The 23035-nt window shown below is 30.9% G+C and overlaps 8 protein-coding genes across 8 annotated transcripts; 2 read left to right on the top strand and 6 right to left on the bottom strand. All coding sequences in view use genetic code 12, as the record gives it.

Moving 5' to 3' along the window:
* Positions 1-254: 254 nt before the first annotated feature.
* Positions 255-917, bottom strand: CTRG_00719 (uncharacterized protein; the record flags this gene model as incomplete). The annotated part of the gene is made up of 1 exon (XM_002545892.1): positions 255-917. The coding sequence occupies one exon, from the start codon at positions 915-917 to the stop codon at positions 255-257; it is 663 nt and encodes a 220-aa protein (XP_002545938.1).
* Positions 918-2543: 1626 nt separating this feature from the next.
* Positions 2544-2972, bottom strand: KRE1 (Kre1p; the record flags this gene model as incomplete). Its single annotated transcript, XM_002545891.1, has 1 exon — positions 2544-2972. One exon carries the CDS (start codon positions 2970-2972, stop codon positions 2544-2546), a length of 429 nt encoding a protein of 142 aa, XP_002545937.1.
* A 2873-nt stretch (positions 2973-5845) lies between these two features.
* Positions 5846-6196, bottom strand: PPH3 (phosphoprotein phosphatase PP4 catalytic subunit; the record flags this gene model as incomplete). Its single annotated transcript, XM_002545890.1, has 1 exon — positions 5846-6196. One exon carries the CDS (start codon positions 6194-6196, stop codon positions 5846-5848), a length of 351 nt encoding a protein of 116 aa, XP_002545936.1.
* A 1171-nt stretch (positions 6197-7367) lies between these two features.
* MCM2 (MCM DNA helicase complex subunit) lies at positions 7368-10028 on the bottom strand (the record flags this gene model as incomplete). Its single annotated transcript, XM_002545889.1, has 1 exon — positions 7368-10028. One exon carries the CDS (start codon positions 10026-10028, stop codon positions 7368-7370), a length of 2661 nt encoding a protein of 886 aa, XP_002545935.1.
* An 871-nt stretch (positions 10029-10899) lies between these two features.
* CTRG_00715 (uncharacterized protein) lies at positions 10900-11385 on the bottom strand (the record flags this gene model as incomplete). Its single annotated transcript, XM_002545888.1, has 1 exon — positions 10900-11385. The coding sequence occupies one exon, from the start codon at positions 11383-11385 to the stop codon at positions 10900-10902; it is 486 nt and encodes a 161-aa protein (XP_002545934.1).
* A 2090-nt stretch (positions 11386-13475) lies between these two features.
* On the top strand, positions 13476-15341 carry HGT3 (Hgt3p; the record flags this gene model as incomplete). The annotated part of the gene is made up of 1 exon (XM_002545887.1): positions 13476-15341. The coding sequence occupies one exon, from the start codon at positions 13476-13478 to the stop codon at positions 15339-15341; it is 1866 nt and encodes a 621-aa protein (XP_002545933.1).
* An 87-nt stretch (positions 15342-15428) lies between these two features.
* CTRG_00713 (uncharacterized protein) lies at positions 15429-16949 on the bottom strand (the record flags this gene model as incomplete). Its single annotated transcript, XM_002545886.1, has 1 exon — positions 15429-16949. One exon carries the CDS (start codon positions 16947-16949, stop codon positions 15429-15431), a length of 1521 nt encoding a protein of 506 aa, XP_002545932.1.
* Positions 16950-17314: 365 nt separating this feature from the next.
* CTRG_00712 (uncharacterized protein) lies at positions 17315-17626 on the top strand (the record flags this gene model as incomplete). The annotated part of the gene is made up of 1 exon (XM_002545885.1): positions 17315-17626. The coding sequence occupies one exon, from the start codon at positions 17315-17317 to the stop codon at positions 17624-17626; it is 312 nt and encodes a 103-aa protein (XP_002545931.1).
* Positions 17627-23035: the final 5409 nt, after the last annotated feature.

The raw sequence follows: 23035 nt of genomic DNA, 5'->3' as shown, positions 1-23035 counted from the left end.
AGGCAAGAGAAAATTTGATGACTTTTTTGTGCGTGCTAAATGGAGAATTTTTTTGCACTGTGAAAAATTATCACGTGCGTTAGGGTTGAAACCCTGTTCAGAATCAGTAAGTTTAAACAAATTAGTGGTGAACCCACACAAAATCAACTTTAGAAAAATCCCAATTGATAGATTGATGTTTATTCTTTATCTTAAAAAAAAAAAAGAGAGAAAACGGATATTGAAATACGAAAAATATGATCTGTGATTTATTTCTATAAGGAAGTTTTTAAAACTATGGCGAATGTTGTAATGACAATTGTTAAAATGACAGTTATTAATAAGAAAATACTTAATCTAGTAGCAGGATAATAATCTTTAGTTAAAAAGAATTGAACTTGGAAATATCTATTCATACCAAAAATCAAAGTAATTATACCTAATATTATAAATATTGAACCTAAAGGTTTACCAGCTTTTAAAATAATATCATTATTTGAATTTTCTAAAGATATTAATGAATTTGTTGTTTTAATTTTTGAATTTGGTTTCTCTAATCTAAATAATTGAGTTATTCCAATACCTAAAGTTATAAAAGCTAATGAAGTTCTTAACCATGCTAAAAATGTACGTTCATTAGCCATATGATCTCTTGCTACTGATCCTTTATTTTCTAATGTAACTGATCTATAATTTAACAAATCAATATGATATGCTTTTGCAATTGATAAACTCTTGTCTTCATTATCGTCATCATCTTGATTAATATCTAGTGATAACAGGGGAGTGACTTCAGAAGGTGATTGTAATCTTGATGTTAAAGGTGTTCTTGCTGATGGACTGTATAATTGAATAGGGTCTATTTCATGCAGAATTGAACCATAAGAAAAAGTCTGTGGGGAAGTTTCTGGTTTTGATTTATCGGCAGTTGAAGTCATAAAGAATAGATGCCTTGAATTGAATTGGATTGAATTGCAAATGAAAAGAATAAAATAAAGACAACAACACTGGAAAGAAGAAAGATTGTAAAGATTGAAAAGAAAGAACTCAAAGTTGATTGAGGTTTTCAATTAAACAAGTTACATTATTGTTGTTGTTTATATCGATGACATAGCGAGAAATTGTGAGTGAGAAAAAAAACAAAAAAACTTTAAATTATCAAATAAATAAATAAATTAATGTGAGCCACAGTTTTATATCATACTCTAACGATTTGAAGAAACTATATATATATGTGTGTGAATAATTTAGGATTTACCGGTATTTGACCATGTAAACGACACTCGAGGTAATTATTAAAATGTGAGTGTGTTTATCCGAACAACGGCATATATGGAACTCTGCATGATAAGGTAATCACATGTCTGCTTATGTAATCGTAAGGGGTTTTTTTTTCAATCATCTCCTTTGTCATTATGTTTTAATTAAGTAAAGTAATTGAATTAATTCTTTATACTAAAAGTAGATATCTTGCTAAGAAAAAATAAATCATAATAGGTTTTGCTTTGGTTAAGAGGTGTTTATTGCTACTGAGTTGTAGATTGAGTTATCTTCTTGTTTCAAATGTGTTTGATGATAAATCGATATAACCATACTGTTTCAAAGAACAAGCCGTCCAATGAAAAACATTTCTCTTATTTCAAAGGGATGGAGATTGATAGAGAGCAAGTAGACAACAAGGATGATGAGAAGAAGTAGCAAGGATTGTAGTAGTTGATTGTTCTTTTATCTGACTGTACGTAATTTAATTATTTGTGTGTTCATACAATAACAAATTTTTTTTTTATTATTTTTTCTTGGGGAATTGTTACTAAAAATGTATTAAAAGGAATAGCAAAAAGAAATCTTACTATTAATATTATGTAACCATATGAAATGGTAGTCATTCAGGGCAAACAAGATGACATAATCTTAGCCATTAAGGTTAGTAACTTAAAATGTATTGCCCATATACTCTTGAGAATAACCATAGGCCCACAATGAACTCGATGTTCTATTTTTAGTGTGCCGAGTGCACTGTATGAGGTTTGAATAATTTTTGTTTATTGTTTTGGTTGTTAGCCGCAAAAGCCCTTTTATGTTTCGGGGCGCAACCAATTTACACAATGACAGAAAATCATAGTACAATTCATTGTTTGGTGTGTGTTTGAATGAATGAATGAATGAATGTACGGCAAGAGATGCCATGTCCACACACACACATGTGTGTGTCTCTTGAACCTACAATTGATACCTGAATACTACTACCGTTTCTATTATTCAAGAAAATTATTTATATTCTATTACTAATTTAATGAAGAAGAAAATTAAAAAAAAAAAAAGATAAAATAACCCAATAAGCTAAAATAAAAATTCAACCTAAAAATAATATCAAAATGCAAATAATATACAAAGTAAAAAAATAAAAAGAAAATAGAAAAGCAATCAATAACGTTCTTTATTTTTTTTTTTTTTCATTTTTCAATTCCGTAAATGGGTGAAGGGTAATAACGATAGCTATGTTTATACATTCTCAATAGGTATCATTATCTATCATTCCCCTCTTTAATGTCATCAACTTTGGTTTAGATCAATAATATAATAGAAATCATTGCAATGGTAGAAGCTCCAAGTAATTTAGTTAATGTAAAATCATTTGAACTTAAAATACTTCTATTATTAATTAAAGATGATCCACTTCCTTGAGAAATTGTAGTTTGAGAATAACTTCTAATTTTACCAACAGTTCCACTAATTGATCCTAAACCAATTGATGCAGAAGATGGTGATGCAACTTCAGTCCAAAAACTAATAAAACTTTGATAATATGGTGATTGTGTAGTTGCTAAATTACCACTTGCATCAGTACCTGTTACCCAAACTAATGTAGTTGAAATCGATGTCGTGGTTTTAACATTATCTGAACTTGACGATGAAGATGATGATGTGGTTTCATCTGCTGCACTAACTAATGAACAGAAAAGGAAGAAAATATATGTTATAAGTAATCTCATTGTGTATGTGTGTATATGTGTGTGTGTCTATAAATGCTAATAATGTGGGAAAAATCAAAAGATGTGGATATAATTGAATACTATGCTAAAGGTGGGAGTGTTAAATAAAAAAATCTATAATGAATGCAAAATTAAGGGGAGGAGGAGATGTTTGAAATATATATATATATCTATGAATGAACAGGGAATTAAAGAAAAAGAAATCTGAATGAAACGTGTAAAATATGAAATGAATGACAACAAGAGTGTATAAAAAAACAACAACACTAGAGAAAGATAAAACAGGAATTCTTCTTGAGTTTATATAATCATCAGTTTCAGGATCTAAGTAGTATAAATTTTTTCTTCTACTACTTCATTTACATCTTCTTCTTCTTCTTCTTCTTCTTGTGTGGGTTTTAGTCAAGTAGCATATATAAACAAAAGGGTTATTTACTCATTTGTGTAACTGCAAAATAATGAAATTTCTTTTTTTTTCTTCTAGGTTCATTTTTGTGTTTTGTACACTACGTAGTAATTTCATATCTGGATAGTACTGGGTGATACAATATTGTAACTTGGCTTGTTACAGTAGGAAATTTTACCATTCAATTTCAATGTATTTTCAAACAAAAAAAGCACCACAACCTGGAATCGTATAACCCGTAAAATGGTCAATCTAACAATTATGATCGTCACTTGACTACCCTTTGTTTAATTCTTTCATGTTGGATAGCACCCCTTTGTCTTATACTAATTTCAGATGTGTAGATAGGAAGTTCAAGGGTGAGGAAATCATTGTCCGTATGTGTGTGCACTCACCAAAAAATACAAAAAAAAATTTTTTTTTTTAGTGCTTGGCTTACGTGGTGCTGGTGGTGGAATGAATCATGAAATCGGCAGGGGGAAGGAGAAGGAGAAGGAGAAGAAGAAGAAGAGGAGGAACAAGGAAGAGTTTGAATACTACATGACATGTATGTAATGGTTTGAATATAAATGAGTTATTGGTGTAGGTGTAAGTAGAAGTTTATGTGTTGGTGACACAACAGAAAACTATAAAATATTTCATTTTAACAAAATCAGGGGAGTGTTGGAGATTGATTGATTTATTGGTTGATAATCCGCGGAGAGGTGCGGTTCAACCCAGATTTCATACATACTTGTGGTTACATTGTAGTACATGTCGGCTAAATTGAAATTGTGCAATACAGGATTAGTAAAGAAAAACAGATCACGATCACTGGTGTGTGTGTGTGTGTGTGTGTGTGTGTGTGTGTGCTTTTTTTTATTGGGCTTAGAAGTACTTGAGATTCTACAATTTAGTGTATGATGTCACCTAGTAAACAAATGATATAAATAACAAACAATTGGTAGAAATTATGGTTAGAACAAAAGCATCAAGGCTTTCCATATACCAAGGCTTTAAATTTACTGGACTTCGTGATATTATAGGTGGACTTTCTCATTGTAGCTATGATATCATCACATTACCAAGGCTAATACGACAATTGATTTTGGGTAATGCCAAAGAAGACGAATGGTGAATAACACAAAGAAGGATTTTTTTTTTTTCGTTTTTGCTTTTCTTTCTAGAGGAATCATTTTAGTCGTTTAACTCCGTGGTGATTACTTTGGCGTGTTCCGATCCGATTTGAAGTAATCTTTTGCAATCATAGCACAATATTATAAGTTATAAGAAGAAGAGGCAGGAGGGGGAGGGGGGAGAAATACTACCGCGTTTTTAAGGATACGCGTCTTGTCCTTAATTATATAAATGAGGCTAGTAGGTAGCAGATGTAAATCTTTTTGTTTTTTGATATTTCATTTTCCATCTTGTCCTTGTTCATACAGTTGATGTTTATGCATTATCATGAATGTTTTCTTTAGGAAATCATTGCATTGCCAGTAAGAGACATAAACAAATATAAAACCGTGCATTACTTTCTTAGTTCTTGTTTATGGTCTGAATTTAAATTTGTACGATGAACGCGCAATAAAGACAAGACAAGACAATGTGGAAATTTCATTTTCTTTTGCAGTACACAAAATTACTTTCCATTTCCTTCCATTTTGAACCCTTTAAATCGGAACAACCAGGATTTAGGAAGCCGGTCTTTGAATTCTTTAATTCAATATTGAGCTTGCAAATTTAATTGGTGTAAAATCCATCAAACGTGCGTGTTTTTGTGGGCTTGAAATGTACATTACACAGGTTATTTCTACCAAAATTCAATTTCTTCACACAAGGTGAATAATAAGAGACTAGTTGAATTAAATTATTCACATAATGCAATGAATACTTTCTTGGCTTTCCCCCAATAAGAACAACAACAACAACAACAATTATCCCCTATTCTTTATTTGGTTATAAATGTAATGATTCCTAACTTTAATAATAGAAGCAAGAAAAAGATAAAAATAAAACCCACACCATTTGCACGTGAGTGGGAGAGCATGCTGTGAAAATTTTTTTTTCATTTGTTTATCAATAATGCAAAATTTATTTCAATGTTTACATTCAATCAGTAATAATACCAATCTACTCGTGTTTCAAATGACACGAACCAAATAATTTAGCCTTGACAGTTCAATTATGTTTTGTTTTGAGCAGGATTCTTCATGCATACATTTTTGTTACTTATATTTGTCTCGTAGGTGAAATTTTTACGCAGCTCATAAAACTTTTCAAAAAATTACCCATTTACGGGAAGTAGTCAATCAAATTCAAAAGATAAGAACATACGTCTAGATCTAGAACTACATGAAACACGTCTGAATATGAATAATATAAAATAATAATTAATAATACATAGTTTTTCTTATATATATATATATATATATATACAAAAGCAAGAACGAAAATTCAAGTCAGCACATCCCTCCAATGTTACAATTTAGATGAAATAATCAATAGCTGGTTTTTTTGAAGGTATAGATCCAACATCCTGTGTTGAAGCTTCAAATACTTTATAATCACGTGAGAAATCATCACCAATAGTTAAAACACTAGCAACATTACCACATCTATAACAATAATTGGGAGCACTCCAAACGGTTACTAAACCTTGATTAAACATTTCTTTATAACCTTCCATTACTAATTGATGAGCTCTTGCAATCAAAGATATATTATTATCATTTAAAAATTTTTTAACTTCATTTTCACCAAATAAATAACCAGCACCCCTTGGACTTATACTCCAACCATTAACCATTTCAGGATCTGACCATAATAAATCACACATTCCACCTTCATGAGGAACTTCTTTTTTCCTATCCAATATTCTAATTTGATCAATAGTATCAATTTCTGGACTTAATCCTCCATGTATACAAAATACTCCATTTGATCCTCCAATTATTGCACCTAATGATAAATAATCAAATACTTCACAACAATATCTCCATACATTTATACTACCATATTTTCTTATACATTCATCATAAAATCCATAAACTGTTGTTATTTGTCTACTTTCATGATTTCCTCTAATTAATGTTATTCTATCAGGATATCTTAATTTTAAACTAATTAATAATAAAAAACTTTCTAATGAATAAAATCCTCGATCAACAAAATCTCCTAAAAATAAATATTGTGTAAATGGTAATTCTCCTCCTGTTTTAAATAATGTGATTAAATCATGAAGTTGTCCATGAATATCTCCACATATTGTAACTGGTGTATCTATATGTTGAATATTTGCTTCTTGTACTAATAATTCAATTACTTTTTCACACAATTCTTCAACATCTTGTTCAGGTATATGTTTACATTGTTTAATATTCTCAATAGTACTTTATTATGTTAATAACTTGTTAGTAAATTAATATTCTGATAAAAATTTAATTCAATGAAAATAGTACTTACTCATCTAGATTTAACATCGTTTTATAGGTGGCTGTGTGTGTATATGTGTATATATATATATATATGTGTGTTTTGGTGATCAGGAATTAACGTGTTTCCATTAATTTCCCGTTCCTATTTTTTTTAGTTGCTTTAATTTTTTTTTGGTCGACTGCGCGGTAGCAATCAGACGTGTTTTATCAATCTATATCTTAACTGACTTTTAAAATTTAGAATGTTATTCGTGAAACCAATGATAGATCGCTATATTTTTATCTTACTAATATATAGTTAAGAAATACAATACCAGACAGTTAACTACTGTTTTATTTGATTAATGTGGAATCTAATAGTATGTTGAAATATCACTGGTCGTGTATCCGAATCAAAAAACGTGACCCCACATAGCAGCTACACTAATAATAGTAACCATCAAAATCATTTCATTCCTTACAAGTGACAATCCCATTAAAATAATAATACAATAACAAATATTAGATTAAAATACAAACTACAAGAAAATTAAAAAAAAAAAAGAAATGAAAACAATAAAAACCACCCGGAAACTATCTTGAACGTGTTGGTAATGTATACTTTTGGAATTTGGCTTGTAATTGTTTTTTGACAGTAACTTTTTGAGCACCAACAAAACTATCAATACTTACTTTAATAGCACGATTCAAATCATTTTGAGATACAAATTCACTTAATCTCATCTTAGCAAAAGCTTCAGCAATTCTAATTATACTTTCTAAATGACGAACAGTAATTGGGAAAGATCCTGTGGCAATTGATTCTTTTCTTAAATCGGCATAAACTCTAGCAACTTTATCCATATCCATTTGATGAAGTTTTGGTTGAACTTTAACTCTAGCATATTGGATGTATTTAATTAATAAATCTTGTGCAATTGGTGAAATTTCCAGTTCTTTTTGTTTATTCAATTGTTCAATTCTTTCTGATCTGGTTCTTGATGCAGCGCCTCCAACATCTACCATTTCTTCATTTTCATTATCGTCAATAACATCATCCGAATTAGCTGGATGTGATCTCATATGAGAATCAATAACAAAACTAGCTAGTCTTTCATCTGATTCTGGATTAACTAAATCTCTAACAACACACAAGATATCAAATCTCGATAAAATTGGTTCTGTTAAATCAACATTTTGTGATAATGGCAAAGTAGAATTATATCTACCACCATTTGGATTTGCTGCTGCAATAATAGCACATCTAGCATGTAAAGTAGTAACAATACCAGCTTTGGAAACAGATATACTTTGTTGTTCCATAGCTTCGTGAATAGATGTACGATCTTGATCATTCATTTTATCAAATTCATCAATCAAACATGTACCTTTATCAGCAAGAACTAATGCACCACCTTCCAAAGTCCATTCATGTGTAATTGGGTCTTTTCTAACAGAAGCCGTAAGACCAACAGCAGAGGCACCTTGACCAGTAGCGAAAACGGCACGACTAGCGGTTTTTTCAGCATATTTCAAAATCTGAGATTTAGCAGTACCTGGATCACCTAGTAATAAAACATTAATATCACCTCTAATCGAAAGTTTACCATTGACATCTTTTGGAACACCACCAAATAATGAACAAGCAATTGCTGTCTTAATATCTTTATGACCATAAATAGATGGGGCAATAGATGAAATAATCTTATCGATAATACCTCTTTCATGAGATAATTTTCTAAATTCACGGATTTCTTCTTCTGTCCACATATCAGTTAAATTGTTACTACCCATAAAAGCTCTACTCTCTTTTCTTCTAATGGAATTGGCTTCCAAAATAGTGGCAAATACCGGGAACCCATTCTTGGCATTCAAGTTACCATCATAATTATTCTTATAAACACCAGTAACTTCAATATCTTCACCAGGTTTAGCAACATCAACCAAATCCGATAATAAGATAACTTCACGATGTCTTGGTAATCTACCAGCTGGAACTGTTCCTGGAGCTTCCTGCAATGTAATTCTTTGATAGTTTCTGTATAAAGTTTTTTCAGAATTCATTTTAAATGGACCTTTACTTTGACAATTGGTACAGAATGAAATCTTAACTTCAGTGTTTGAATCTTGAACATAAGGACCCAATACGACCCCACATTTCAAACAATCAAATTTAATATATTTCAATTGTGGGAAAACACCTGTTCTTCTAGTAACAACCCCAGAGACCTTAACCAATTGATTAAGATTACTTTCACGTAAATCACGCAAATTCAAATAATTTGGGAAATCAGTAATTCTAACATGAACCTCTTGATGAATTTGAGAATAATTTGGATAATGCAATTCCACAGCTTCCATGGCAACAATATCAAAAATTTTAAGCATTTCTTCAGGACTAGTAGCTAAGAACAATGCCAAAATTGCTTTAGAATCAGCTAAATCTTTATAACTAACTTCTAACGATTCTGCATTGACTTCCCCAAGAGTTCTCATTTTATTACCATAAACAGAATCCCCATTGGCATCAGTATATTCCAAGAAAAACAGCTTCAATTCACGGGCAATAGATCTACTAACAGCAGGTTGTAAAATCCATTCAGTTATACTTGGAGCTTTCACATCACTTAAACTTTCCAATGATAATTCTTCATTAAAAGGATCAATTTCAACATCATCCATCATATCATCTTGATCTTCATCTTGATGTTGTCTTCTTCTTCTTCTTTGAATTGGTAAACCAAATTGTCCCATACTATCTTCTTCTTCATCATCGTCATCATCATCATCCAAGAAAGCTCCTCTTCTTGAACGATTGGCATTATTTAAAATAGCATCACGTCTATTTAATTGTTCATCAATTCTTCTTCTTGTAGCAGCATCCATTTCTTCATAATCTCCAGTATCATCAATATTACCATCACCCAAATCATAATGATCCTGTTCTGGATTAGCTCGATAATCTTGTTCTAAATTCTCCAATAAATCATCGCCATCTTCTTCTTCTTCCGATGGATTTAAATCTTGAACATCATTATGGACAATCTCATCTATTTCGTCGTCATCATCTAAAGCAGTATCAAATGGAATTGCTGGTGATGAAGGTAATAATTGTGGTGAAGACCTCAAAGGAGGTGATGATGGTTGATGAAGGGAAGATCTTTCTAAATTATCATCATCATCGTCATCGTCAATTGCCTGTCTTTTTCTTCTTCTATTTATATTACGTGAGGATGAACCCGGTGGACTTGACATTATGTAATATAACTGATTAAGATTATTTTAAGTTGATTAATTAAAATGAAAAAAAAAGGATAATACTTTACAACCTATTCAAATAAAAGAGGTAAGTGTATCAATCGAAGAATTTCGTGAAATTTTTTTTTTTTCTTTTTTGGTTTCAAGACGCGACCAACCACAAGAGAATGTGCAAATCATTGGATTTCCTAATTGGGATAAATTACCTGTTGTGTCTATATGCAGGTGCTTACGTAAGAACCATGTGTTTTGGATGTGGGTTTTTTTTTGCAACTATCAACAATTAAATTACATCACGACAAACAAGCAATGATTGATACCCACGTGTATTAAGAGAATCGACCACACTGTTGTTTAGGCTTTTGTTTCTAGAGGAGTACACCCCCGTCATGGTTATATCTCAATTTTGATACACACTATGGCAGTGAGAGAATAATCTTCGTAAGGATACTTTTTTTTTATATTTTATTTTACTCTCGTCACTTTGATCTTTGGTTAACAAGAAAACTTGTTTTTGAGTGAACTCCAAGCAAAATTATAAAACATCAAAGAGTATGAAGAGTTCAAGTTAAAATATTGCAATGCTTAAAACCAAACACGTTGTTATTCTGTCCGTATTTGAAGTATTATTATTATTTTAGTGCCGTGTTCCCCTCTTTGTATCTCACACATCTCGTTACCCCCCTCTTTTGTTCTCTCGGTTTGTAAACACACACATAACAAAAACTCCGAACCACACATGTATGCTACAAATACAAACAAATAATATAAAACACCATTTAATTAATTTTCTATATAAGACACTAGTAAAAAAATTACACATACACATACACATAAAAAGATAAAGACAAAGACATAGACAGATTTATTAATCTGGACCTCTTAATAATGGAACGTCAGCTAAACCAACAGCATGAATATCATGATCATATCCTTGACCTGGACCATGCATATGACCACATGGACATTCAATCATTTCTTCACCTTGATATTGATTATGTTCCATCTGGTTTGATTTTTCAATGAATCTATCTTCAGTAATCATTTCAATATCAAATTTACTTTCATGATTCAGAAGAAATTCATGAGAATGAGTTTGAGTAATTGGTGTAAAAGTACCATGTGTAGGATTATGTGATGTAGTGTTTGAATTAAAATTATTTTGTTGTTGTTGTTCATGCATTGGATGGTCTTTTTGATTAGTAGTTGATTCATCAAAATGTGGATGACGTTGTTGTTGTTGCTGTGATTTTGATGGTTGATGATGATACATATTACTCTTGTGTCTTTTTCTTTCTGAATCTATTGGATTATCCAATTGATGGTTTGCTTTGGAAGGAAAAGTGGAAATCATGGTAAGGAATTTTTTTTCTCTCTTTTTATATATTATGTAAAGTGGGGGGGGGGGGCGTGGGATGGTACAGCAATATGGGTATTGTTCGTTTAAGTTAGGAGAATTTTATTTTTATACTTGTTTGGGGGTACTAGACTATAATGCTAAAGATGCAAAAGTCAAAAAAAAAAAAAATTCACTGAAATGGAAGGTAAATCAAATAAAATAAACAATAGTAAAGGGTGTAACTTTTAAGTTTCTTTCGTTTTTGATTAGAAGTAAAATGCTTTTTTTTAATAGCAAGATGCAAATATTGTATTACTTATTAAATAACAGGTTGACCTGATGAGATTAAAAACAGAAGATGTTTTGCATTAGAAATTTTTTTTTTTTTTAGTTTTTCGTTTTAGTTTTCAGTTTGGTGATGGGATGGAATTTGGATTGTCGCTTCGGCCGAGAATATTCGTTTGCTTCTCTCTTTTTTCTTTTTATATATACTAAAGTCGTTATGATAGTAAGCAAACAAAAAAAAATATACCTACCAGTAAGGATTTGACAGGTTATTTATATACTGTGGTAAAATAATCAAGTATAAGAGAAAAAGGACAAGAACAACGTGACCTTGGTGTAGTCAAACGGTAACAAAAGAAAAGACGCGTACCCGTTGAATAATAATTATCTACCAGTATACAATTCACGTAAATGTAGTTATTCTACTTCAGTTTCCCGCGTCCCCTCCTTATTTCTTTGTAGTAAATCAACAAAAAAGAAACGATGTATAAAAAGCATACTGTTTAGTAGTAATCATCAATAGTAACGTGAGTAAACATATAATATCCCATTTATAATTCCCTTGTGTTTTCTTTTTACTCGCCACATTCAATAAGTATGTAACATCACAATAATATTATAAAGTATCAAGTCACGTTGTTTTCAAATGTATATGTTTTATTATGTAAATATCAGTCTTCCAACTCACATGAACTTGCAACTGGCTGCAATTTTATTATTTTCGTGCAACCGTTGTGTCTGTTTTTTACTATTTCGGTTAACTTATTGCTTTCAATGTTGACGGGTATTTGAAAACTGTTTCAACCGTTTATAGATCAAGTAGATCTTTGTATGTTTTGGAATATGTTGATGGTAAACGTATATTAACTTTAAACTTGAATGAATTTTAATAATGATTGAAAATTTTACTTCCAATTTTGAACCAAAAACAGAAATAATAAAAAAAAACAATTGCATCTATTGTATCCTTTAGAAAACTCACATAATCCCAGTTAGATAAAGAAGATTTGACATTTGTTTACCATTCCAATTATACTAACAACAATTCTGGACACTATATTTAGAATTCAATTGGATATTGCCTCCAAGCAAAACTTGTGGAACGTGACTCAAGTAAAAAAAAAATCTAAACATATGACGTAATCATTTCCTGTATATAGGGATCAACAACAATATCAAACAACAAAGCACTTGTCGACATAAGGTGGAGAAGAACAGGCACTGGATGTTGGTAAAACTGGCCTTATGGGTATTGTGACTTTCAATTATCGTCGTAAGGTCAATTGAAATTTTTTTACTTCCCCACAATTACTTTAGAGTAATAAGCGGTACCTGTCAACAAAACGATTTGCATTGGTCACAACTTTAACTTTGTAAGATCAACTATGTTTCACTTAACGCTATAACTGACATATATAGAGAATCTCAACTTTGATCTCTATGCTTCTATCATGGTCTATTCTATTAGCAAGCAACCCTCTATGATTCACACAAGGTAGTGTAGATCTGTAAAATCTTGTTTTCTTTAACAAAAAGTTTGTTATCGTTCATTGGAAAAAAAAAAAGATTAAGATTACATAAGCGACACAATGTTGATTTTGCAAAATGAGAAATCAACAATACACAACATGGAAAAGGGGAAGAAGGAAAAAAGGAAAAAAAAAAAACAATCTATAAACATATTGTTTTTCTTCCTGATTTTATAATATATGTCTTTTCCTGCTCAGTTATTCTTCAATAAAACCAATTGAATTATCATAGTACACCAAGTTCATTCGATTATTGTCAAGTTATTAGAAAAGAAATAAAGAAAGAACAAGATGTCGACAACTCAATCTCCAATTCAACATCATATTCAAATTAAAGAAAGTTGGCTTGTTGGGAAAGCTTTATTGAACTTCACGTCCCTTTTCGTGACCCTTGGGGTTCTTAGTTTTGGCTTTGAACAAGGGTTATATGCATCCTTGATTACAAATGAATATTTCAAAGAATACTATAATGAACCTACACCAGCAGAAATTGGTATCATGGTAGCTATTTTAGAACTCGGTGCTTTGTTTTCATCATTTTTGGCTGCACAAGCTGGTGATCTTCTTGGAAGGAAAAAAGCAATTAGATACGGTGCCGCAATATTCTTTATTGGTGGTTTTATCCAATGTATTTCACCTAGTATTTTGTGGCTTAGTATTGCAAGATTAATCAGTGGGGTGGGTATTGGATTCTTAACTACAATTGTCCCAATGTACCAGTCTGAGATTAGCCCTGCTGAAGATCGTGGATTTTATGCTTGTGTCGAGTTTACAGGTAATATTGTCGGATATGCAGCCAGTATTTGGGTTGATTTTGGCTTTTCATTTATCAATAATCATTATAGTTGGAGAGGTCCTTTGATTGTTCAATTCTCTCTTGGTGTGTTATTATGGGCTGGTACTTACATAATTGTTGAAACTCCAAGATGGTTATTAAACCATGACCATGATTTAGAAGGAATGATTGTCATTGCTGATTTATACTCCGATGGTGATGTTGAAGATGATCATGCTATGAATGAATATAGAAACATCAAAGAAGGTGTTTTAGTTGACAGAATCGAAGGAGGTGAACGTTCTTATCAATATTTGTTTAAACGTTATGCCAAAAGATTGTCTGTTGCATGTTTTGGATTGTTATTTGCCCAATTGAATGGGATCAATCTTATTTCCTATTATGCTCCTATGATTTTCGAATCTGCTGGTTGGGTTGGAAGAGAAGCTATTTTTATGGCAGGTATCAATGCTATAATTTATCTTATCAGTACCATTCCTCCATGGTATTTGGTTGATTCATGGGGTAGAAAACCTTTGTTGATGACAGGTGCAATTGTCATGGGTATACCATTATACATTGCTGGGTATTCACTTTATTTAAATGACACATTCACTCCTACCGTTGTTGTTGCATGTATTATTATAACGAATGCGGGTTTTGGATTTTCCTGGGGAGGAATTGGTTGGCTTTTACCTTCAGAAGTTTTACCGTTATCTGTACGTTCAAAAGGAGCAGCCTTGGCCACTGCTACCAACTGGCTCTCAAACTTTTTGGTTGGATTTGGATCTCCTATTTTATTGGATCTTATTAAGTGGAAAACATATTTGATTCCTGCAACTTCATGTATCATCTCATTTGTCGCCGTGTGGTACTTGTTTCCAGAAACAAAGGGATTATCATTAGAAGAGATGGGGTCGGTATTTGATGATAAATCTTCAATTTTCTCATATCATGGTTCTGGAAGTGTTAGTGGAACTAGTGGAAGTATTTATGGGTCGACTGATCTTGGTAGAAGACCATCAGTTAATGAATCAATTCCAGCATCAGAACCAATTCACCAATCTGCTGCTTCGATGGCAAGAAATCCAGGCACTGCTCAACCACATTTAGATGGAATTATCACTGGTGCTGCACCACCACCAATAAGACCAGTTAAATCTGATGTTGGAGATGTTTCATCATTTGATGGAAGTAATGCTGGTTCTAGTAGTGGTATTGTTCAAGAGATTGAACCTCCAACATTAGAACAAATCCTTAAATTCAAAGCAGAAGAACAAGCAAAACCAAATATGTTGGTTGCTTCTTTCCAAGCATTATTTGGTAAGAAAAAGGCAACATCAGCATCATCCAACGATGAGGAGAGTAGATTATTGGGATAGATCACCATTGTATAAATAGAACATTTCCCTTGTTTTTATTATATTTATATTTATTATACACGTTTTTATATATATATACATATTCTTCTATTTCAAAGTTATGTCCATTTCGATTTCTGGAATATCACGTCGAATAGTTGTATTGTTTTTCACAAGTTTCTTTTCATTGAATAATTTTTCCAATTCTTTTTCAATCATTGGAAATAATGTATCATAATTACAATTTCTTGCTCTTACTCTTGATTCACGCAAGAATCTTTCTGCTTTATCATATTGACTTAAATGAAGATTAATAACTCCTAATCCATAAGTTGCAATAGCAACAGTTTCACTAATTTCTTTATGTTGTTTAATAAAATCTTGTGGGAAAGATTTAGCAAATTGTAATACTGATTCATATGATTTAACAGCTAATTTTAAACAAATTTCTCTTGATTTGACAACATTTCTAAATGCTTCTTGATCTTGAATAGGAATTGTTTCTTTTAATTGATTTTGTGATGAAAAATCTTGATCTCCATTTAATTCTTCATATTTTATACCTGATAATTCTGAAATTTTTCTTTTTAATCCAATTTCTTGAGCTTCTAATTCTTCCGCTTGCATATATAATAAAGAACCAAGATTACATTGAGATAATAACATTTTAGAAGGTTCAATATCTGCTAATAACATAGATTCATTCATTGCAATTTTAACTTTTGTAGCCATAGTTAAATCTCCTGCACTTATACAAATTGCACTTAATAAATCCATTGCATTGAAAAATTCATCAGTAAAAGGTTCCCAAACTTCAGGAGTTTTTTTAATTCTTGATTCTTCTCCAGTTGCACTATTAGTAATTACAATTTCATCATTTTCTAAAACTGCAGTATAAGATTCTCCTGGTTGTTGACTATTGTTATTACCACCATCTGGTTTAATTTTATTAATTAAATTAAGTTTACCAGGGGTTTGTCCCATTAATTTATTTACTTCATCTTGAGCAATAATTAAATGAGTTATTAAAATAGCTTTTGATAATGCAGGATTTGAAGTGTTTAAACTAACTAATTTAAGTGCAATTCTTAAATCTTTTTGAATCAAATGACGCCTATGTTTACGATCTTTAATTCTTAAACCATCTTCAGATTGTGGGGATGCTGTTAATACAGTTAAATATAATGTAGCGATTTCATTATAAATATAAGCAGCATCAGTTAACATATTTAATCTTTCAAACATTTCTCCAATTTTCAATTGTATTCCAGTATATTCATCACTTAATGGATCTAATCCTATTTCTTGTGCATGTTCCAATGCTTCAAGATAATGTTTTAATGCTAGTTGATAATCAAATTCTCCTTTATCACTTTCTGCCCATAATCCTTTACGTAAAATTTTAGCTATTGAACTTGGAAAAGTATGCTTGGGCCACCACATATAATATGCATATCCTGTAATAACACCCAATCCTGCCGTGACATAAAATAATTTTTTAACCCATGAAGTTTTATTGACATTAGGAGAAGGATATGGATTGGTATAATTATATTGAGAAAATCTTCTCCTAAATAATAAATTTGATTGTCTTGATCTTAAGACCAACCTACTTTTTAATAAACTCATTCTTATGTGGAGTATAGTAAAATGGAAGAGAGACTACTGGCCAGTAATCCTCTTTTTTTCTTTTTTTAATCTGATCTTAATTATGAGAGCAAGAAAAGGGAAAAAATATCAAGAAAGTCGTGTGAAAAACAATATTGGTAAGGTCGTGTATATCCACACAAGAAACATCAAAACCCACTTTAACAAAAAAAAAAAGACTCCCATAGAATTTTCTATACGATAATGAAAATCAAGTAACCATCATCAGATCAATTGAATACTACAAATATTTGTTTTTTTTTATTTCACATTCTATTAGTTTTTTTTTTGGTTCTTTTCATTTATCAATTGATTTTCAATAATTGGATAGTTTAATTAGTCATAAAATGTCATCAAATATTCTTTCGGTATTTAATCCTCCTAAATCAGGTCCTTATCCTCCATCACAAGAAAATTCAGAAGAACAATGTTTACCATGTACAGCAATTCAATCATTTGTTGCTCTTGGATGTGGATTTTATTTAAGTTCACCAAATCAATTTAAAGATAAAACTACAGGAAAAATAGATTTCGTTAAAAATCCACTTTGGTGGCAAAGATCAGTTCGTGGCGCTGGAATTATATTATTTGGTTTAGGTGCTTATAGAGCAGGTGAAGTTTTTCAACTTTTATATAAAAAGAAATTTGGAGAAATTTAAACCAGTCTATAAAAACGGAGCAAATCGATATTGGTTAAATGGAAATCATATCCAAATATTAAAATATTTTATATTTAATCATGTAAATAGGAACGTTGATAATTTAATGAGTGAAATAATGAGTTACACAACCATGAATCGAGAATTAAAATCTGACAAAGTAAAAAGATCAGTTTTATTTTTGTACCTGGTATTGTATTCTTCTTAGGGGGAAATGTCAAAAAAAAAAAGAGAGGATTCGAAAAATGCAAACTAAAATAAATTACAACCTGGTTACTTTCAGGTTGAATCCTAGAATCTTGGATTCGTTACTATTGCATTATGAGTTTACTTAGCCATAGCTTCGTGTCTATGAATTCATGAATTGTCTTTAAACCGTTTACTCGCGTGTTTATTACACACTAACAATACATCTCTATTCATATATCAAACTAAGTCAATAGCCCTCTATACGGCTTTGACAGATTGAGAACTTTTGCATTGTACGGCACGAAGTTTTTCTATGATTGTTCATTGATGTCTTGATTGGATAACAGTATAGTTCATGCAAAGAGACACATTATGAGTAACAAAGACAAAAAAAAAAAAAATTTGCACCCAAAACCAATAAATAAAAAAATGACGAGTTTGTTATAAAGATCAATTCGTATGATGTTATGAATAATCAAAGACATGAGAGAATGGAAAAATGCGTAGAAGGTAAATTCTTTCTTTAAGTACATATGTACGTATTACACCACCTTTACATGTACATAAAGCAGTCAAATTCTCATAACCATATCCATACAAACAGTGCATACAATGATAACAATAGAATAGAATTGAAGTGAAACGGAACACTTCATCACTAAGGAGAGAAAAGGAATTAATTATTGACCGGGAAGTGGGGAGAGCAAAGAAAACAAGAGGAGGGGACGAGGAGGTACCCAAGTTCAAACATTTGATGATTATTGTAAGAAATCAGAACGTAGTGTTGATAAAGTGGGGATGAGGCATTTGTCTAGAGTTTATAGATAGCATGACTTTCTTATCTCTATCGACTATACAGAAAAAAGAAATTGATTTCTATTGGCTAAGAAAATGTAATGATTATACAAGATTTCTACTACACTCCAAAAAAAAACCAAGAAATCTTCGTTAAGATAACTAGAAATTATTATAACCGTCTAAATAGAAGATTCATTTCAACGGTTGTTTCTCAACCAAGGATACCATTTGGCGAATCAACCAAAGGGTGATGGAATATTGGAGACAATGGATTATGAGATTTTTCTTAATGTTAGCATCATAAACTTCTTGGTTAGATAGTGGTGATCATATGTTTTTCGGTTTTATTTTTCATCTTAGTAATCGTCATTATAAATGACCAAATCTAGTTATAAATTCCTAAAATATAATGCCAAATTTAAAGGTTAGATAATGATATATATAAAAAAAAGGGGGGTGAGTAATGACATAAATATCAGATGAGAAAGACAGTAGTGTTAATTACTAACCATAATATACTGAAAACTTAGTGAAATTATAGAACTACCATTAACAAAACCAGTGGAATGATTTTTGTGATGGTTATTGTGTTGATATGATGGCTGTCAATTCTAACGAAACCCATGGTTAAACAAAACGGCTTGTACTAAAGTCCGATAGGTTTAGGTGTGAGCTTGATTGAGGTTAAAAGATTCCTTCACATAACGCAACAACAACAATAACAACAAAAAAGAAAGAAACAAACAAACATAAAACTGAACAATCTTTCATTCAGTGGGTGTAAGTACACAGAAATACATTCAGTCTGAGTAATTTCATTTCAACGATTCACATCAAACCATAGTTAATACAAAAAGGAAATCTCATAGAAGACATTGTTGAAATATTTCTAAACTAAACAATAGAAATAATAGCAATAGTAGATCATACATATAGTTCAATGAAGACAGAAACTTGCATTATTAATTTTGCAATGAAAATTTTTTTTATTTCCTGTATACTTCTCCTTCTACTTCCATTTAATGCCGAGTTGTGGGCCAAAAAAATAAAAAAAAAAGAATTAAAACCGCTACCAAAATGTGTTAGGGGCGTTGTTAACAACAAAAAGAATTATCTAACCGACTTTGAGCGTTGAGTGAAATGTTATCCAGTGTAAACTGCAGATTTCTTTCTTTTTCTTCAGAATCATAATGTTCAATTTCTACGCCATGTTAGATGGGTCATTCATATGTAACTTCCCACCAATATACAACACAACACAACACCCAATCAACAAATTACGAATTATGAGCACAGGGTTTTTGTATTTCATAGACAATAAGCGTAGAATTTCAATTGTATTTTGTGTTTTGGTGTGTGTATATGCCTAACAATATTAGTGGATTTACATGAATAACACAAATTATATCTTTGGTGATTTTACATACAATAATACCTACATTATCTATATGTATATTTTTTTTTCTATTTTATTTTTGGAGACAAATTTTCATCAACAAAACAGTATCTTTATCTTTGTACATAAAATTAAATTCTCTTTTCTTGAAAACGGTCTTTCAAACAAAATAAACCAAACAAGCAGACAAATTGTGGAAAATTGACAGTTATATCCTTCAAAATTACAACTCATCACGTGTCAACAATAGTATATCCGTGTTTTTTTTTGTTTTTTGTTTTTCTCATTAAGTTTGTGTTTGGCTTGTCTGAATTGTCTCCTCTGCCCGCTTATGTAATCGGCTTCTGCTGATGGATCGACTCTGTCATGAAGCATCTCTATTCCACAACGAGTAGTTTAATACACCTAGCATTGATATTTTAATTTTGTCAATACCAGCTTACTTGTTGGGTGATTCCTGTATTTTTTTTTTTAAAGATGATGTTCGTGATACTTTTCTAATCATTATGAACATTAACGACTAAAAATAAATTAGACAGTAGACGCGGTTGTGTATCATAACCTTTTGATAAAATCACTACTTGTTCCACTAGTTGTTATTTAGTACTAATTGATTATTTTTATTTGGTTTTCTGTTTAATTTAAACATTTCATACGATTAGCAGTGGAATGTTGGAAAAAATTTTTTTTTTCTCTTTATATTAATAAATGTAAGGGGGGCTATAAAAACAGTCTCTACAAGACACACAAATATTATGAGGTTATTTATTATAATTGTTCCTGTAATTTCATTAAAGAAAGAGTGAAGTATTGGATAAATACTTTTCCTAGAAGCTCAATTCTTTAACGACAATGATTCTTCATTCAAAAGTACGACTGTTGATTTTGCGCTTTATCTGTATATGTAACAGGACGTGGTGTAGTAGATGTTTTGATTTACATGCGGTTATGGGTCTCTTTCATTATATTTTTATTTGTATTCTATTCTATTGAATTACTGAGTAAGGTTCCATGTGGAGACTTAACTAAGAATTTTAGTGTAACACATGACCCGAGGTAGACAGGTATCAAAACTTGATTGGATGTCATTACAATACAAAAAAAAAAAAAAAGAAAGCAAATCTAGTCCATTTAGTAAGATTTGTAATCCATTCAAGAAAAAATGAATAAGGATTATGGGCCAATGAATTTTGTTGTTATAAATTTCTTCTGTTCTATTGCTTAATGTCTGTCTTAGTTTGACCTGACACAAACTTACAGGATTGGACAGAACACTGAGAAAAGGTAAAATGCAAAAGACGCAAAAACCAAATTTGACGCACAATTTAATTGCTGCAAAACAACTTAAATGTTTTAGTATGCATCATAGCTACTCTAAAAAAAATATGATAGGTATACTAACCATCTTTTTGAGTATAAGGTTTATCAATGGTTATGCCATCTACTTGTATAGTTCAATAGATTGACTAATCATATTACTAAGTCAAAATACATGGATGATGGTTTAATTTGGTGGTGTTTTTTGTTTTTTGTAACAAATCTGTAACGGATATGATTAATAATCACAGAATCCCCAATCTGTCATGTGATAAAGGTTAAAGATAGAAAGTGGAGAGAATTTCACATGTTTGACAAAGATGTACATTTCATCTTACCGTTCCGAAAAGATTGGCAGCAAGACATACTCACTTCAATAAAGTAACACATAGCTAAAAATATGTTTAAATCACATTACATCCAGTTGTGAAATTATGATGAAATAATAATATTTCTCGGGTATAACTGGAACGGTTCCGAAATCAAATAATAAATTCAAAGACATCAAAAATAAATAATAATAATAATAATAGAAGGCATCAATCTGATGTTTAAACAAAAGGGCAACAAATCAGGATCTTACAAAAGAAGAAGAAGAATAAAAACAAAAAAAGAAAATGCCCATCTTCATAATTGTGTTTTGAATTTATTATTAATTTTTTTTTTGTTTCATTCAATATAATATTTTGAAAGGGTTATATAACCAAAGATTGTTAGCTTGGAAGTATTAGAAAATACGAAAAATACAGATTCAAATTAGAGCTTCTGCCCCTCTAAAATATTCTTATGAAATAATAAAATCAGTAACCCTGTGTGGATTGCATTGCACGTGAATGTATATATTCCATGTTGCTGAAAATATTTGATCGATGTAGGTCATTTCATATATGATAAAATGTATTAATAACAAAGAAATACAAAAGAAGAACTTGATGGAAATTTCAAGCGGAATCAACGTGGTTTTCTTGAGTACAAATCAAATTGTAAGTCAGGTAAGTCAAGAGAAAAAGACCAGAGAAATTAAAACATAATAACATAAAAAAAAATGTGGATTACAAAAAAAACTAATCCATGTAAACAATATAATAATTATGGGTTATGAAACCCTTGAATTGTTTTTGTTTTTGTTGTTGGTGCATGGCGCGTAAATACATGGTGCATTTTTGTCTTTAATTTGAAGGATTTTAATCAACAGACTAATATTCATGCAACAATCAAAAATCAAAAAAAGAAAATAGCATGATTTTAACATGGTTTATTAGACTTTGAAGAGGAAATATAGTTTGATTAGAAACTATTATTAGTCTCATATATTTGTTATCGTTTGTTTTTAGACCTGATAAGTCGGCGATTGGTGATACTGCTGGCTCAAAACGTATTCAAAAATGGTTAGTTTAGTCATAATTGGTCAGAGTAAGTGTTAGAAACGATCGGTTATTCCTCAGTCTTCATGTTTCCCCCCCTTCTCTCTTTTATCAACGGTTTTGTAGTAATGTGATATCACCAATTTAGAAATTCTGGTTTTTTTTTCTAAAGATTGATAAATGGTTAATAGAGCGCAACTTGGTCGGAACTGGGCTCAATCGATTTATGCCTAAGCCGAGTGTTAGATGTTTCTGGAATATGGATGACAAAGTGATTTGGGTTATCTACTGTTCATTATGCAATTCTTAATTCCATATATATATATTAAAAAAAATATCAATTAC

The sequence above is a fragment of the Candida tropicalis genome (genome assembly GCF_000006335.3).
Source record: "Candida tropicalis MYA-3404 genomic scaffold supercont3.1, whole genome shotgun sequence".
NCBI lineage: Eukaryota > Fungi > Ascomycota > Pichiomycetes > Serinales > Debaryomycetaceae > Candida > Candida tropicalis.
This window is presented reverse-complemented; position numbering and strand designations above follow the sequence as displayed.